The sequence below is a fragment of the Colius striatus genome, chromosome 3, assembly GCF_028858725.1.
Source record: "Colius striatus isolate bColStr4 chromosome 3, bColStr4.1.hap1, whole genome shotgun sequence".
NCBI lineage: Eukaryota > Metazoa > Chordata > Aves > Coliiformes > Coliidae > Colius > Colius striatus.
In genome coordinates, this window is record NC_084761.1 from 2,187,437 (window position 1) to 2,205,243 (window position 17,807).

The 17,807-nt window shown below is 49.9% G+C and overlaps 1 protein-coding gene across 1 annotated transcript; it reads right to left on the minus strand.

Annotated features, from left to right (window-relative positions):
• Nucleotides 1-247: 247 nt before the first annotated feature.
• Nucleotides 248-8,243, minus strand: VRK3 (VRK serine/threonine kinase 3). The gene is made up of 12 exons (XM_061991935.1): nt 8,158-8,243; nt 7,746-8,074; nt 6,900-6,952; nt 5,025-5,091; nt 4,236-4,320; nt 3,670-3,772; nt 3,218-3,310; nt 2,903-3,035; nt 2,075-2,195; nt 1,729-1,787; nt 1,118-1,266; nt 248-567 (listed from the first exon to the last, which is right to left on the minus strand). Exons 1-11 carry the CDS (start codon nt 8,241-8,243, stop codon nt 1,118-1,120), a joined length of 1,278 nt encoding a protein of 425 aa, XP_061847919.1. The 3' UTR covers nt 248-567.
• Between the last annotated feature and the right edge of the window lie 9,564 nt (nt 8,244-17,807).

Genomic DNA, 17,807 nt, shown 5'->3' on the forward strand with positions numbered 1-17,807 from the left:
TCTCTCACTGGTCTCCCCCTGAGGCAGGCCTTGGAGACTGAGGGCAGGGTTGGGGATGCCTCAGATGTAAACCCTGACTTCAGGTTCTTACCATTAAGCTCCAGCCAGGCCTGCCTGGGGGCTGTTTCCATTCCCATCATGTGCAGCTGCATGCAGCATGAGCTCAAACCAGCATCACCCTTCTAAAGAGAGCCTGCTGAAAGGCCTTGAACATGCTCAATAACCAGAGAGCAGCCTTGGGTGCTTGTTCACAAAGTTTATTATAAAACTAGGTACTGCTGCTGGAATAAAAACTCCCTTAGTTTTTCTGTGGCAGGCTTCTCCCAAGGAGCTACAGTGTAGTTCTCTAGCCCTTGCTTACAAGGATTTGCCCTGGAGGAGCATCTTCAAATCCACTGGTTCCAGCAGCAGCTCAAAACTCAACATTGGCTCACATTAAAATTGGGATAAAACATGTATAAAAACCTCTCCATTCTAGAACTGGTGGGTGAAAACTAATTGTCTGCAGGATGGGCCTCACACTGCAGGAAGCTTTGAACCCTCTTCTCCCTCTGCAAGCTTCATCATCTGAAAGAAAAGGCATAAAATGGGAACACTGGTCAGTTCTCTTCCTTCCCAGGAAGAGTGAATTAGAGGATGAGCTACGTCCATGTTCCTGGGGCTTGCTGCTTAATCCAGTGGCTTTGGCTGATCCAGCCCTGGACTAAAGATCTGTCTCTGTATCAAGCCACAGAGAATCCCAGCATGGTGGGGCTGGAAAGGCCCTGCAGAGCTCTATCTTTTAAATGCTTGTGTTGCTGAGGTGCCCCTGAGCTCAGCCTTCTCCAGGCTCAACAGCCCCAGGGCCAGCAGCCTTTCCTCATCAGAAGGATGTTCCAGTCTCCTCAGCATCTTTGTAACCCTGATCTTGGAGGTGCCTCACCAGGGACTGCTGAAGGGCCAGTGCTCCTCCCTCCACACAGCAGGAGGAGCACACAGGTCTCACCTGGAAAGATCCCAGAGGCCAGGCTGCTCTGCCCAAAGCGCCTGCCTGCTACAGCCCAGGAACAGCCCCCCTGTGCTGCTCCAGTGCTCAAAGCAGCTTTGTGCTGCCACGATCCAAACTGGTGGCACTTACTTAGGGCACGATTTTGGCATCCACAGAGTCATAAGCTGAAGCTTTCATCTTTTCCAGTGGCTTCTTGAAAAGCTGCCTCAGAGCCTCGTAGTCTGGCTTCTCCTGATACTCCAGTGCCATCACTTGCTCCAGGTAGCTCTTGAGGGCATCTGCAAAGGAAGGAACAGCACTGCAGAGAGCAGCCACAGCAAGCCCAGTTGTTCTCAGGAAGCTGCCAAGTGGCTGTCTCAGCCAGCTCCCTGCTGACAGTTCCTCCACCTGCCTTGGGCAGCTCCACAGAGGGAAAGCAAACTCAATGACTAATGTGATGCTCACAGGCAGCACAGGGAAGTAAACGACCTCCAGCCCCCAAATACTGCATTTTTAAAGCCACCAGAGGGCTTGCCTCTTCAGCAAGGCTCATAGCCACAGAAAATAGATTGCAGCCCTCCTTGCTTTGCTGTAAAGAAGGGGATTTGCTCATAGGAGGAGCCTGTCAGCAAGCCCATGCAAGGCACAGGCACCAGCAGAAGCCATCCTGGACTGACACCCCAGCACAGAGAAGGTTCTGGCTTCAGGTACAGCCAATCCTCCTTCCTCAAGTCCCACTGTCCCAGAGAGCAAGCCCATACCTGGGATGGATTTCTGCCTGAAGCACAGCTGGAGAAGGCATTTCACATCCTCTTTGTACCTGGAATAAGCAAGTGCAGAGTGCTGTCAGATGAGAAGCAATGGAGCAGGCACCCAAACAGCCTGTCTTTGTCAATAAGGACCAAAACCAAAGGCCAAATGCAGCTGCCACATTCTGAATGAAGCAGAAATGAGGGTTCATCAAACACCCTCTGGCCAGGCTCAACCTTTTGCAGTGGGATTTACCCACATCCCAGGTGTGTACTGTGACTGCTTTCAATCACAAAACCTCCCTCACTGCTTTCTGCTGAGCATTGCCCAGTACAGTAGATAGATGATTTCTCCTACTTTTCCTTCTTCTCCATCACAGTTTCTACTTTGTCCAGATCACCAGACCAAGGCAAGGAGCCACAGAGCCATTTCAGAAGACAGTAGCCCAGAGATTCCAAGTCGCTCCGGCGCGATGGTCCTGGTGAGAAGGAAGAGAGGAACCACGGCTGAAAAGAGAGTTTGGGAGCCATTCCAGAAGAGACCTCTCCTCCAAAGGCAAGTAAAGACTCCAGCACTCACTACACAACCTTAGAAGCCTCTATTTGAGGTGCCCCTTCTATAAAACAGGCAGCCCTGTGAAGGGGCATAAAGAGCAAAGTAAAGACATTCAAGAGCCTCATGAAGACATGCTCTAGGAGATCAAGACTTCTGCTACCTCACACAGCTGAGGAATCACCTCTCAGGCTCTGGAGGCCTGAAACACTGGGAAAGAGCTGTCACATCCCAACCAGAAGAACTAGCTAACTGAAATGCCTTTCCAGCTCTCATTGCTTCAAGGGCAGAGCAGAGCCTGCTGCCAATCTGTTCTGGGCAGGGATCCAGTCTGCCTTGAAACAGATCCCTGCTAAGCCAGCACAAGTGGCCCTGCTTACTGTCCCTCACACTCCTGCAGCAGCAGAGGCTCCAGATGGAGCAGGAACATCCCTGCACCTCTTGCTGCAGTTGGCAAGTCTCAACACAGCAGCCTCAAGAGAGGTAAGAGAAAACAGCCCAGACAGGAACTTGGCTCCAGGTGCACGTGAATGCTTGGAAAGCAGCAGTGCCAGCAGGGAGCCCCAGCTCCAGAGAGCACAGTCACAGTTCTACCTGAGCTTTGGCTGGCCTGTGCCAGCAACTGAGACTCACCAGCTCCTTTGTGGCTGTCCAGACTGATAAACTCAACGGTGCCTTCATGAGGGGTCCTTCTGCCCTCGTGCTCAGCCACGTGCTTCCCTCCTGGGCAGTACCGAAACGCAAAGCAATAGCCTGCCAGGGTCACCTGGGAGACAGCAAGACACACACACAGCTGAGGGGTGACTGCCTGCACCACAGGGCCTGTCTGAGTGCTGCATGGGCTCTACTGCTCTCATACCCTGCAGCAGGAGCCTGGGTGTTGCTCTATCCCATGGCACAAGCCCACCTCCACTGCTGTTTTCTCCCAGCTCTGCTCCTGCTCCCTACCTGGGTGAGGTCTGCTGGGTTCAGGTAGATGTTCTCAGCTGTGATGTCTCCATGCACATACTCATTTTCATGGATGTACTCCAGGCAGTCTAGCTGGGAGTAAACAGAAGAGGTGAACACAGCAGAACCATGCAGGCTCTTTAGCACCCTGGCTATCACTGAGCTGGACCCTCCCCAGCTCCCCACAGCTGTGGGGAGGATCATGAAAAAGCACCACATCTACCAGACTGGTTTCCAAGCCTCAGGTTTCTCTCACTCTCCTTACCCCAAAGTCCTTCAAGGTGCCATATTGCTCAAAAGATGCTACTCAAGTTGACCACAGGTTTGAGAGGTGCTCCTGAGAGACCCCAGCCAACACCCAGGTCAGCTTTAAAACATCTTTGAAAGATCCTGAAGAAAGTTGTGAGTCTTTCCTTACAAAGTGGCTGGGCAAGCATTGGTCCTTTACATACCACCCGGACTACAAGCTGAAAGGCTGCCTTCTCCCTCAGCAGCTGTAAGCCATCATCCAGGACAGACTGGAGGGTTCGTCCTAAGTCAGAGAACACCAAAAACCTACAAGAGACAAGGGTTTAGCATGTACCCACCTGCTTTGGAAACCCAGCAACAGACGCTTGTCAAGCAATCCATATGGATTAGACCCCCCCCCACACACACATCCCTCCTTCAACTCCAAGCTGACCTGGGCAAACAACTTCTGCTAACAGAACATCTGACAAGGAGATGTCCTGATCACAGACTGGGGATGTACAGCCTGAGTCTCCCCTCTGGGTAAGCTTAAAATAAGATGTCCCTCGGTGTGAGGGACAGAAGCAGCAAAAGCAGTGACTTCACCAGCAGCACAGTGAAGGAAATGAGCTAAATGAGGGGGGACAAACCATTAACAAGAGCAGTGCATAAAGTTAGGAGCCCAGGGGCCAACAAGCAAAGGAACAGCAGATAGCAAGAAGAGGAAAAGCCCAAGAAGATGGCAGTTACAGGCAAAGGAGCTCAGCTGTGGCCTTAGCAGTTGCCTCACCTGTAGCTACCTGCATGCAGTCCAAAGCCAAGGCAATTGGGGATTCCCAGCAACGGCACCGAGTGCCACTTCTTCCACTTCTCCACTAGAAGGGGAGAGAAGAGGAAAGTGCAGCAGATGCTGCTGAGGAGCTCAGTCAGGGATGCCCTGCGTCCTGCTGAACACTTGGAAGCCTCTCTCCTACCAACTCTGTCCCAGAAACAGCAGCCTCATGCACTGAGGTATTGGCATCTCCCTGCACACAGCACTTGCAGACCAACAACTAGACAGAAAGGGAGCTGGGAGGGCCAGAGCAGGGTAAGGCATGTGGTAGCCACAGGGCTGGGTATAACAAGAGGGGGAGAGAGAGGGATGGAGCAGGTATTATGGTCCTCCCAGAATTGCATGTTTGACCTGAATCCTTTCATCACTCCTGCCCACGTTCTGAGCAAGAGCAGAGCTGACCAGAGGCTTTTGGGCCAATGGAGTAAACAGTGGGTAAAGCACCTGTGGAAGGGACAAAGGAGAGAGAGCCAAGGCAGGTGAGGCTGCAGGGCTGGACCCATGAGATTAAAACAAAGCATGGGCAGAGCAAGAAAGCTTCAAAATGCCAATACTGCAGTGTCCTGAGGTACACAGAGCCTCCCAGGAGAGCAGGCTCTTGCCTGAACTCAGCATCCTGGCACTAACCAAGCAGTGAATTAAGTTTGTTCTAGTCCAGCCTGCTGAGAGACTCAGGGAACTGAAGAGACAGGGGGGCCAGATATCCTAACAGGCAGCCTGGCCCTTGCCCTGCTAAGAGCCACCAACCTGTGGCTGCCTTTGCAGCTCGCTGGAAGAAGTTCTGCTCGTTGTAAATCTTGCCATCTTTGAGATCCTAAAGGGAGCAGGAAGGAGGAGCATTACTTCACACACCCTGCTGGAAAGGGAAACCTGAGCAAGATTGCTGCAAGACTTTCACTGCTCATCTTAAGGGAAACAACACTTCCCCACCCTTTCCTCCCAGATCAAATACCAGCAATAGAGCTGAGAGCTCAGCCCCTTGGGTTCATTATTTAATGGACCTAAGTGGCCACCTCCAGCTGGAGATTGCAAGCACTGTCATTTACAACTGCCTGTGGGTTAGGAACAGCTAAGCAATGGAGACCACCTGGCAACCTAGAGCCAGCTCTAGCCCTGAAGTTACATCAAAAGGAGCCAGAGGTGACTTTCTTCCCCACAGCACAGATGAGGTTACTGCTGCAGACAGGCAAGTCTCCACAAAGAGCTGTAATGGTTTAGTTTGTCTGTCAGAGAGTGAGATAAGTCAGTTGATTTGTGGCATTGAAGTGGCTGGGTAGTGTGTTGACATCTTTTAAAATCAGCATGACTGTGCTTTTACTGGTGCTGCTCTCAGTGACCTGAAATGCAGAGACTTTGCAGTCAAGATGTGTCTGCCTAGACACATGTATATATTCAGCATTCTGCCAGCTCAGGGGACAGATGCAGATGCTCCATCCTGAGCTGTGCTCAAGGTCAGGATGGATGGGGTTTTGAGCAACCTGGTCTAGTGGAAGGCATCTCTGCCCATGGCAAGAGGGTTGGAAATGGATAAGCTTTAAGATCCCTTCTAACTCAAACCATCTGATGATTCCATGATGCAGTTTTATCACCTGGTTTGATACCAAAGGGTCTACCCACACTTGGCCAAGGCAACTAGAGGTACATGAGGCTCCAGACAACACCAAGGACCACGTTCCAGGGGAATGTGCATCCTGCACCTTGCCTGGTGAGCCAATCTGAGCCATCAAATGTAGGAGCCAGAATGCTCTTGTGTCTGCATTGTCATCTACAGTCCTCTGCAAGCACAAGGGCCAGGAGATTACCAAGCAAAACTCCAAAAGAAGCCAAAGGTGCAGAACAGAGGAGCTGGGAGTGTTGTGGACAGAAGTCATTACAGTTTCCCACCTCCTGGCATTGAGCTGCCTCAGTTATTCTGTCTCCACCTTCTTACATGTCTCTTCTGATAAAAGGGAGAGTGATTTTACAAGTGTGGGCACCACCAGGTCCCCCCCAGAGCCATTATTCAACAGTGGTCTTTTCCCACAGGCAAGCAACCCCCAAGAGCCACGGCAGACAAGAAAACTGTCCACCCTGGCTTGTGAGTTACTGAAACCAACTGAATTTGCATTGCAGAACAGCTGCCACTGGAAATTTGCTTCTGGAGAACCAAGCTTATGGGCAAGTGCCTAGAAAGCTGCCTCAGAACTCCATCTGTAGTTACTGTCTGGTTGTAAGACATGCTTTAGCCTTACAGTGTGGGTTCAGTACACTGCCCCAGCACAGCCACCACATTCTGACCTCTCCCATTCCCCAGGGGAAAAAAACAAGGTAGGTCTGACACTAATGAATCGACATCTCCAGCTCAGACCACTCCATTTCATTCTGGAGATCACTGAGTCAGGCAGATCAAAGAGGAAATCTAGGATGAAAGCTTTTCCATTTCTTTCGTCCTCCTATCTCTTCACATCTTTAGTGGAAGAGCCAACTTCAACTGACACTCTCAGGAGGTTACATCCACCTCCTGAGCTCTGTGGCTGCTTTCTCAGAACTCCATGGACACTCTTAGCCACGCAGGCCAAATGGGTCAGGCCCTGGACACAGTAAACTCTTCACTGTTCCTTACCCAAACAGATCACAACTCACAAGTTTGAGGGAGTATCTTTGCTTTGGAGGACAGGTTCCAGATGCTGCCTGTGCTGTGGAAGGATGGAACAGATGTGGTTACAGGAGCATGGAAAAGAGGTACTTGCAGTGTCAGCTGAGTCATTAATAACAGCCTGTGCAACTGGCTTTTCCTTCTCCAAGAGGATTTGCACCCATTACTTGGCCTTGGGGTTAGTTCCTCTTCTGCTCGTAGCCTGAGTGCTATGCACAAGTTACCTGATGCTCATCACCCAGGAGGTGTTTCTGTGGAAGCACTATCAACAACTTCAGTTTCCTTCAGTTCCAGGTGCCTGCCCAGACTCTGCTAGGTAACAGCACGAGGAATTAAACAGGAACCAAAGCCATATGCCAGGCAGTGTTTGCTCATGGGGTGACCCTGCAACAGCCACTCAAACACCGAGCAGCCTCCCAGTTAACAGCAGACAGATGGAAACCTTCCCTTTGGAAGTCCACAGAGACAAGACCAGCAGACACTGAACAGCTCAGAAGCTGCCCAGGCGGTTTAGCTGGGGTTTTGGCCTCCAAAACAAGCAGAGAATCCGCAAGTGACATTTGGTCGATACTGACACGACCTGGAGCCCCTGAACAGTGCCGGCAGCGTTTAGGTCTTGACTGTAAAAGCCAGGAAGAGGCAGCAGGGTCCCTAACGACTCGTGTTTCGAGTACCGGGGCGGCTCAGCCCCCGCTGCACCCCAGGGCAGTGCCGACAGCCGCGTGGGCAGCGTCGCTAAGGGCCCGCGGCCCAGCCGAGCACCGCCGCCCTCACCCCGGCCCTGCCCGCAGCCCCCCGCGGCCTCCCGGGAACGGCCGGGCCCCCAACAGCACCTTCGTACATGAGCCCGTCGTGGCCCTGCTCCAGGAGGCGAACCAGCCTCCACTGCCTGCCGCCCTGGTCCGTCAGCACCGACTCGGCCGGCAGCGGCACCGGGCCGCGCCGCGCCTTGCGGGGCGAGCGCTGGCCGGGCTTCGCCGCCGCGGAGCGCTGCACCGGGGAGGCCTGCGGGGTGACCGCGGGGCTCGGAGCCCGCTGCCGCGGCGAGGCCGGCGCCGTCCGCTCCGTCTCCTGGTCCGGCGGCAGCCTCCCGCCGCAGGCCGGGCAGAAGCGGAAGGCGGGCTCCACGGCGGCGCCGCACTGCGGGCAGAACCGGCTCAGCCTGCGGGCACAGCGGGGACAGCCGTCAGCGCCCGCCCGCCCGCGGCGCCTCTTCCCCGGCCCCGCCGACCCCCGCGCTCCCACCTGGGCTCAGCGCAGGCCTCCCCGAGCCCCAGCGGCTCCGCTCCCGCTCCCCGCCGCCCCCGGCCCCTCCGTCCGCGGCCCGACATGGCCCCGGCACCCGACCCGCCGCCGGCCCGGCCCCAAGGCGCCAAGCGCCGCCCCCTCGGCGCGCGCAGCCCGGCCGCCATGAGCGGGGCGGGACGGGGCTGTGAGGCCCTGAGGGACGGGGGCGGGCCGGGGCCGGGGAGCCGCGGGGTAGAGTCGGCACCGAGAAGTCTCTCCAGACCAAATCACTGAATAATTTGGGTTGTTAAAGCCCCTGGAGCTGCTGCAGTCCCAGCCCTGCCCTCACCCTGCCCAGCCCAGCACTGACCCACAGCCCTCAGCACCTCAGCTCCACACCTTTGGGATCCCTCCAGGGCTGGGCACTGCCCCAGCTCCCTGGGCAGCCTGGCACAGGGGCTCACACCCCTCTCAGGGAAACAGTTGTGCCTCAGCTCCAGCCTCAGCCTCCCCTGGGGCAGCTGCAGCCCATTGCCTCTTGTCCTGTCATTGCTGCCTGGGGAGCAGAGCCCGACCCCCAGCTCCCTGCAGCCTCCTGGCAGGGAGTGTCAGAGAGTGCTGCTGCCTGCCCTCAGCCTCCTCTTCTCCAGGCTCAACACCCCCATTCCCTCAGCCCCTCCACAGCACCCTTGTGCTCCAGCCCCTTCCCCAGCTCCAGCCCCTCAGTGTCCCTGTGGCAGTGAGTGAGGGGCCCAGCTCTGAACACAGCCCTGGAGCTGCAGCCTCCCAGGGCCCAGCACAGGGGGACAATCCCTGCCCTGCTCCTGCTGCCACCCCAGTGCTGCCAGAAGCCAGGATGCAGTGCCCGGGAAGGCTGCTCCTGAGCACCTCCTGACCCTTGGGCAGCACCACCAAGGGCTCTCAAAAGACCTCAGAACCCTAAACCTGAGCCTTTGCTTCATATAAAGATGGTTTAGAACCTACAAATCCATATTGGGCACCTCGAAGCTTTGGGCTTTTACAAGGAGGCTTTGGACCACATAAATGAGGGTTTGCTAACAATGTGAGAGTCTGGACGTAAAAATGAGGATTTAGGCTATGAAAATGAGAGTTTACATCATATAAATGAGGCTTTGCAGAGTCAATTGTAGCTTTGTAGCTTAAGAATGAGTCTTTGAGCTCTCCAATGAGGTTTTGTTCTCTAAAGTGAGGATTTGGATTATAAAAATGAGGCTTTGTACCCTAGAATTGATGCTTTATGTTATAAATGAGCACAATGGGCCATTTAAGCCAATTAAAACCAATTTATTAACACAGAAAAGAAAAAGCAAAGCACAGCGCTGGGCGACAGGGGGAGTCACCGCTCCACCAACTGCGCAACGAGAGTCGTTCTGTTCCTCCTTTTATACTCTCCTCCACGTCACCCCTCTAGCGTCCTTCCGCGCATGTCCACCCAGTTGCTAGGGGTCGTTTTCTGCCTCCGGCTGATCGTTGATGAAGGCCCCAGTAGTCTTCCTTGGTGTCCTTTGCTTAAGTCTGAAACTCGGAACAACTTGTAGTTGATTAGTTATCTTTTGCGGTTTCTCAACTTCGTAAACTATCACAAGGTTGCTAGCCCTTGGTTAACTATTTACAATATATTCTTTCCTGTTTCTAGTGAACAAAAAGTCATGTTCCCATCACAATCCCCCCTTTTTCTATTTCACTCTTTTTGTTCACTGAACCTGGTGAGCTCCTTTCTGCTGAGCTCCAAGTAGTCCTCTGCGTTTTCACTGTTTAGTGGTTCATATCTTGCTCTAACTAGCATAAGGTGAGCAGCCTCCAATCTTCCCTTCACTATGTTTATCAATTTGTTAAATATACAAGGCCCAAAGGTTAATATCAAGATAAATAATATTAGAGGTCCTGCTATAGTGGACAAAAGCGTTGTGAGCCAAGGAGAGTGGTTGAACCATGATTCATACCAACCCTGTTGTGCTTCCCTTTCCTTTTTACGTTTTTCCAATTGCTTCCTGAGCTCAGCCATGGTATCTATCACTATTCCAGTGTGATCTGCATATGTGCAACATTCCTCTCGTAAGGCTACACACAACCCTCCTTGTTGTAAAAACAATAAATCTAAACCCCTCCTATTCTGGAGCACTACTTCTGATAAGGACCTTACTGATTTGACTAGCCCATCTATCGCCTTTTCGATTCTACTCGAATCTTCATCTACTGAGGCTCTTAAGTTTATCATACCTTTTTGTTGGTTTATTAAGGCAGCTGCTCCTGTTCCTATTCCCAATATTCACAAAAAAAATTCCCCAGGGTAGTTGCAATATGCCTTCCCTGGATTTGATGCTGGGCACATATAGAACCCTACCTTATTCTTACAGGGCTGAGTCTGGATAATGTCACACAGCTGACATCTAAAAGAGGGGGCCCCCGAAGTTGTAGTTTTTGCAATGACCCGTTGATCTTCCCATCTGATAAGTGACCATTTAAAGGGTTCATGGCTTGGTACATTGTCTCCTAGTGCTGTCCTGATCAATGACCATATCATCCACATCCACATTAAAGTTAAGTAAAATCCACTGCCAGTGTGGGTATGGTTAATTAGTCTGCCCAATTTTCCCATCCTTCTAACCCGAATCCTCTCGCCCCTTTGGTCATTGCCTGTAAGCTCCATGGGGTTCCGTCCTTTCACCAAGTATCCCTCTGCCTCGCTCGTCAACTAGTTTGCTGCTAGTTACGAGGGTTATTATCTTCTTGGCAGCAAGGATCCTTTTGGGGATGGAACTTACATTCCTCTCGCTCTTTGAGAGAGTTCACAGGGAGTTGCACCTGCAGCTGTTGGTTCGCCCACGGCTTGACCCTCGCGGGGGCCGAGAGGCTGGTTAGAACAGTATTGCCAAATTCAAATAAGAGGCCCCAATCCCGGCTTTGAGGCCTCGGATTGAGGTTATGCCCAAACTATCCCTCCCAGTACGGTTGGTAAGTATGGGCCCTCCCTTTTTCTGACAGTGGATTTATCACAACTTCTTACAAGTTTTAACTTGTACCAATTTTATAACAAAAGTTCAGCAAGCTAAATAATTAGCAAAAATGCAAAAGTTAGCTGTTAAAAATTCAAGCTCGGTAAATAGGGACACAAAGTCAATGATAGCTTTCGCTGGATTCTTTCCTGGTTTGCTGGTGACAGTCTTTCCCACTACTTAAGGGGCAGGGATTTATAATCGTACCGTCTTTCCTTCCTCCAAGTCTATGAGCTTTGTCCGGACGTCCCTGGTGTAACCTTAGTTAATACCAGCTTTAGGTCGTCTGTTGGTGTCTTTACTTTCCACTGAGGAGCCGGACACTCTGGGAAGTTGGAAGGGTCTACTGGCCCCTTTATTCGGCTTGCATGAGTCCACCCTTTCTCGGCTGTTCTTATGGCGGTGTCTGTGGTGAGCAGTGTTAAATAGGGCCCTTCCCACTTCGGTACTAGTGGGTTTTCCTTCCAACTTCTGACTAACACCCAATCTCCGGGCTGCACCTGATGTAATACAAGATCCAAAGGAGGTCTTTGGGTCCACATTCCTTTTTCCCATAAACTTCTCCTATACTTTGCCAAAATAATTAAATAACGATTCAAATTTTCGTCATTAATATTGGGGTTTGTTTGTACCTTTTCTAAATTATAAGGCATTCCATATAACATCTCAAAGGGAGATAACCCCGTATCTGCTCGTGGTTGTGTTCTAATGTTCAATAGGGCCAGTGGTATACACTTTACCCATGATAATTTAGTTTCTAACATCAGTTTAGTTAATTGTTTCTTTATTTCTCCATTCATCCTTTCTACCCGCCCTGAGCTCTGAGGATGATATGGGGTATGTCTTTCCCACTTTATTCCCAACGCATTAGCTAAATCCTGAGTTATTTTCGAGGTAAAGTGCGGGCCTTGATCTGAGTCTATGGTTTCGGGTACCCCATATCTCGGTATTACTTCTTCAAGCAAAATTTTTACTACAGTTTGGGCAGTCTCTCTCGTAGTTGGGAATGCTTCCACATAGTGTGTGAGATGATCCACCATCACCAAAAGGTATCTTATTCGCCCCACTTTAGGTAATTCTGTAAAGTCAATTTGTAGGCTTGAAAATGGTCTTTTAGCTAAGGGTCGACCTCCGGGAGGTAATTTCCTCAAGTTACTCCGATTAACTCGTAAACAGGTAGGACAACTTTTGGTGATGTGTTTGGCAATGTCGTGCAACCCAATAGTCATATATTTGGTTGCAAAATGATCTGCTAGTCCTTGAGCTCCCCAGTGTGTACCTTGGTGTAGTTTATACATAATTCTTTGGGCTACTGCTTTGGGCAATATTTCCCGCCCATCCTGGGTTATCCATTTTCCATTGTCCTTAGACAATTCCAATTTCTTTAACTTGTCCTCTTCTTCGGAGGTGAAGACTAATTCCGTGTCATCCGTTAATCTATCCTGCCTCTTCGGGTTTTCCCTTAAAAGCATTTCTCTAGCTGCTGCTCGCTTAGCTTCCCGATCTGCTGCATTATTCCCCCTAGTTTTGAGGTCCGTTCCTGTTTGATGGCCTTTTAGGTGTACTACTGCTATTCTTTTGGGTCCCCTCAGGGCTTGCAATACTTCAATTATCAATTGCTGGTGAACTAACCCCTTCCCTTGTGAGTTAATTAATCCTCGTTCTTCCCATAATTTTCCAAAGGTGTGTACTACCCCAAACCCATATTTGGAATCAGTATATATCGTTCCCTCCTTCCCCTTCAAAAGTTTTAAAGCTCGAAGGATGGCATACAGTTCACAGGCTTGTGCTGACCAGGACTTATCCAAAGCCCCTGATTCCACTACTTGTAAGTTTGTGCCCCTTATGATAGCGTAACCTGATTGACGTTTTCCTTCTACCACCCGGGAGGATCCATCTACAAATAACTTTTCTCCTTCATCTAATTCTTCTTCTTCTAAGTCAGGCCTAATTTTAGTTTGTTCTTCAATAGTTATCAAACAATTATGTGTCAAAGGTGTTTCTTCTACATTCCCAAACAAAAAGGTAGCTGGATTTTGAATAGCAGTTGTTTCTAAGGTAAAATTTGGTGCTTCTAATAAAATTCCCTCATATTTTAGGAGCCTAGTGTCTGATATCCATTTGTCTGCCTTTTGCTGCATAACGCTCCTGATATTATGGGGAGAATAAACCTTGAGATTGCTATTAAAGGTAATTTTCCTAGCCTCTTCGACTAATAACGCGCACCCAGCTAACATTTGCAGACACGCAGGCCATCCTCTGCTTACGGGGTCCAAAAGTTTCGATAGATACGCTACAGGTTTCCTCTTATCTGCCCATTCTTGGGCTAGTACTCCAAAAACTATTCCTTCCTCTATATTAACAAATAAGTAAAAAGGTCTTTTTAAATCAGGGAGGCTTAAAACTGGGGCATGCATCAGACTCTCCGTTAGTTCCCTCAGTTTTTCTGTGTCCTCCTGAGTCCATTTCATCCACCCATCCTGAGTCAGCTTTTGGTATAAGAACCTGGCCTTACTACTATAATTCTCAATCCATTGTCTACAATATCCTGTTAAACCCAAAATTTGTCTAATTTGTCTCTTGTTTTTAGGTATTGGCAATGATAGAATAGCCTGCACTCTTTCTGGGTCTATTCTTTTCTCACCTCGTTTTAAATAGTGCCCTAAATATTTTACTTCTTCTTCCACAAACTGTAGTTTGGCTCTTGAAACCTTTAATCCTTTAAGTCCCAAAAAATTTAAAAGTTTTATACTTTCTTTTCTTACTGCTTCTTCATCTTTTCCTGCTATTAATAAGTCATCTACATATTGTATCAAGGTTATCCCAGGTTCAGTTTGGTAATCCTCCAATATTTGTTCCAAAGCCTGCCCAAATAAATTAGGGGATTCTGTAAAACCTTGGGGTAACACCGTCCATCTAAGTTGTTGTTTCCTCCCTGTCTCTGGGTCTTCCCATTCAAAGGCAAAGTAATCTCTACTCACTTCATCTAAAGGACAAGCCCAAAAGGCATCCTTTAAGTCGATTACACTGTACCAGTGATTGTCCGGGCTCAGTTTACTCAATAACGTATAGGGATTAGCCACTACTGGGAACCTGGCTATTGTTCTCTTGTTTATTTCTCTTAAGTCATGTACTAAACGATAAGACCCGTTTGGTTTCTTTACCGGTAAAATTGGAGTATTATAAGGGGACATACAGGGTTCCAGTAGTCCCTGTTTGATTAGCCGGTCGATTTCTGGTTTCAGCCCTTTTCTCCCTTCCAAAGACATTGGGTATTGTTTTATTCTTACTGGCATCTCTGGATTTCTAATAGTGACCTTGAAGGGAGTAATTTCTAATCTTCCAGCGTTGTCAGGATTATACCATACTTCAGGGTTGATCCTTTCCTCATCTTCCAATCTCAAGGGGCACAACTTAATTTGGATTTCCTGTTCCACCACTGTGATTTGAATACCTAATTCTACAATCATATCCCTTCCTAATAGGTTATAATCTGATTCGGGTACTAATAAAAAGTCCCCAATGCCCATTTTGGAGTCTGATTCTACCATTACCTCTTTTATTATCTTAACTTCAAAAGGTTCTCCTTTTGCTCCCACTACTGTGGCAGTTTCTCTAGATAATTTACACCCTTTAGGTAATGACTGGAGTGTAGACCTTTCAGCTCCAGTGTCAACCAGGAAAGTAATATCCTGGCCCTGGGGACCCACCTTCAATTTTATCAAGGGCTCTCTTCGATGTTTCTGGGTCCCCAAAAGGTAGAGCCCCTGACCCCCCTAATCCTCCTTAAACTCCTTCTCATCCCTGATCCGCATCCGACATTCCTTCTTAAAGTGTCCCTTTTTCCCGCAATAAAAACACACCTTCAAGTTTTGTTTATCTTGTCCATTCCACCTGGATTCCCTTTTGTCTTGCTTGGGTTTCCTATCCATCTCCCGGCTTTCACGCATTGCAGCCACCATTATTCGGGCTTGTTTCTTATCTCGCTCTTCCTCCCTTCTCACATATACCTTTTGGGCCTCTCTTAGCAATTCATCTAGCTCCCTATCTTGCCAATCCTCTAATTTTTGTATTTTCTTTCTAATGTCTTCCCAGGATTTGGAAACAAAGTGTACTTTCAGTACTGCCTGTCCCATTTGTCCATCCGGATCCATTCCTGAATACAACTGAAAGTTCTTTCTTAGTCTCTCCAGCCATTCAGTGGGGGTCTCATCTTTTTTTTGTCTTTCGTTAAAAGCTTTGTTAATATTCTGTCCCCTTGGAACAGACTCCCTGATCCCTTGCACAATTATTGTTCTGAGATCTTGCATATGCACTCTATGGGCCGGATTCTGATGGTCCCAATTAGGGTTTTGTAACGGCCATTTTGTATCTGCTGCCGGCCCTTGCGCGTGCTGCGTATCCCAGATGCGCATTCCTTCCCTTCTGATCATATTTTTCTCTTCTGCTGTAAATAAGATGTTCAATATAGATTGCAGTTCTTCCCAAGTATACATGCTGGGTCCCAAAAATTGATCTACCCGCTCGGCTACTCCAAGTGGATCTTCCAAAAGGGATCCCATTTCTTTCTTAAAATCCCTAACATCCCCCGAACTTAGAGGCACCGATATAAACCCTATGCCAGGTTGGGGTCCCCCCATAGGCATCTCTCTTAAGGGATATAAACCCTTCCTGGTCCGGCTTCGGGTTACCGGTCCTGTATATTCGGGTTCATCCGAATCCGAGTCTGTCTCTGTTGGTGCGCTCGGAGGAGCCACTGCTGCCTGTACTTGGGGTGGGGGTACATAGGGTGGAGGTGCCACTAAAGCGTCATCTGGTTTACTTCCCTTTTTCTTACTCTTATTCCCTTTTGGTATTTCGGAGAGCTTAAACAGAAATACCTCCGGTCTCTCCACCCACACCCTAGCGTAATGACTCTCTTCTTGGGTACAGGGGGGTATTTTGCTATTCACCCAAATATTTAAGGCTTGTCTTACCCAAAGTTCTGAGGAACCGAATATAGGCCAAGACACCCTTTTAGAAATTTCCTTCCCTCCCCATACTTCAACGCAATATTGAATCATTTTGGCCTTATCCTTGTCCTGCGTGCCTGGAAAATGTCGCCAGTTTTCTAACACAAACCCTAAAGGGCTTTCCCTAGGTACTGGAGGGAGTTTTACCTCGGCAGGGGGCTTACTCTTCCCCTGTCCCATTCTTCCGGAGTGCTTTCTTTCCGCGCTCCGGGATCCCACAGGGGCTTGCCCTTCCCCTGTCTTATTCTTCCGGAGTGCCTTCTTTCACACAATTCCTTTCGCTTCCCCTGGTTCGTGGCCCAAGCCCTCGCGGGTCTGTGGGAACCGCACTACTGAGGGTCCGCACTCACTTGGAGAGTCTGGCTGCCAGCTCTCCTCTCATGCACATCACACAGTCGCACTCCGGGATCCCAACCCCCGCCCGGACGGATCCCGTATTACTCACGCGCCCTGGACCGTCGTCCCGCGTCTTCGTCCGGACTTTGTGCACAAAACTTTTAAGGGGGTTCCCCGGGCCCTTAATTCTTCCGGAGTGCCTTAATTGCACTCCGGGATCCCCTTTGCTTTCTCTTTTCTTTTTTTTTTTTGGGGTTCGTCGGTCGGGGTCGAGGGTGGATTTCAAGCACCGGGGCCACCAAATTGGTGGGGCGCCCCCCCTAGTGACTGAGAATCCTCCCCTACGGCCTCCGATCCGAGTCACGGCACCAAGCTGTTATAAATGAGCACAATGGGCCATTTAAGCCAATTAAAACCAATTTATTAACACAGAAAAGAAAAAGCAAAGCACAGCGCTGGGCGACAGGGGGAGTCACCGCTCCACCAACTGCGCAACGAGAGTCGTTCTGTTCCTCCTTTTATACTCTCCTCCACGTCACCCCTCTAGCGTCCTTCCGCGCATGTCCACCCAGTTGCTAGGGGTCGTTTTCTGCCTCCGGCTGATCGTTGATGAAGGCCCCAGTAGTCTTCCTTGGTGTCCTTTGCTTAAGTCTGAAACTCGGAACAACTTGTAGTTGATTAGTTATCTTTTGCGGTTTCTCAACTTCGTAAACTATCACAAGGTTGCTAGCCCTTGGTTAACTATTTACAATATATTCTTTCCTGTTTCTAGTGAACAAAAAGTCATGTTCCCATCACACTTTAGACTCTGAAGAGATGATTTGGGAAACAAAAATGGACCCTAAATTCATACTTCAGACTTTATAAATGTAAGTGAGCAGTATTCCCATGGCATCAGGTGGACAGAAGGGAAAGATGGGTCTGTCACCTCACAAGGTGCAAAGCCAAGGCCCAGGGAAGGAGTTTCCCAGGACAGGGAACTGGTCAGGAGCTGCTGGATGCTAATTCCTTTCTGTGCTCACAGCTGGCTCCCCACTGCTGTTGTGACAGTCTCCCCACTTCCATCGACAGGTCCCTGCCCAGTGCCCACCATGTCCTGGAGGCCCAGGACTCTGCCCAGAAAGCCCATCCAGTGCATTTGGCAGCCCCTAGGTCCAGAGCTCGGTCCTGGAACCTCCCATCTTCCACCCATCCAGGATCTCTGTGTTGACAGTGGCCACTCATCACCTTCCTCCTCTCTCCTCTGCTGCAGGGTGACAGCAGTGGTCCTCTGCTTTCTGCAGCCTGTTGCTGGGGGATTTGT

What these genes read in the sequence shown, in the direction of transcription:
- VRK3 (XM_061991935.1), bottom strand. Translation starts at nt 8,243, where the DNA reads ATGTCGGGCCGCGGACGGAGGGGCCGGGGGCGGCGGGGAGCGGGAGCG. An exon ending in GTGATGGAGAAGAAGGAAAA is followed by an intron (nt 1,788 to 2,074) that starts GTAGGAGAAATC and finishes TGCTTATTCCAG; the next exon opens with GTACAAAGAGGATGTGAAAT. An exon ending in CAGGCAGAAATCCATCCCAG is followed by an intron (nt 1,267 to 1,728) that starts GTATGGGCTTGC and finishes CTTCCTTTGCAG; the next exon opens with ATGCCCTCAAGAGCTACCTG.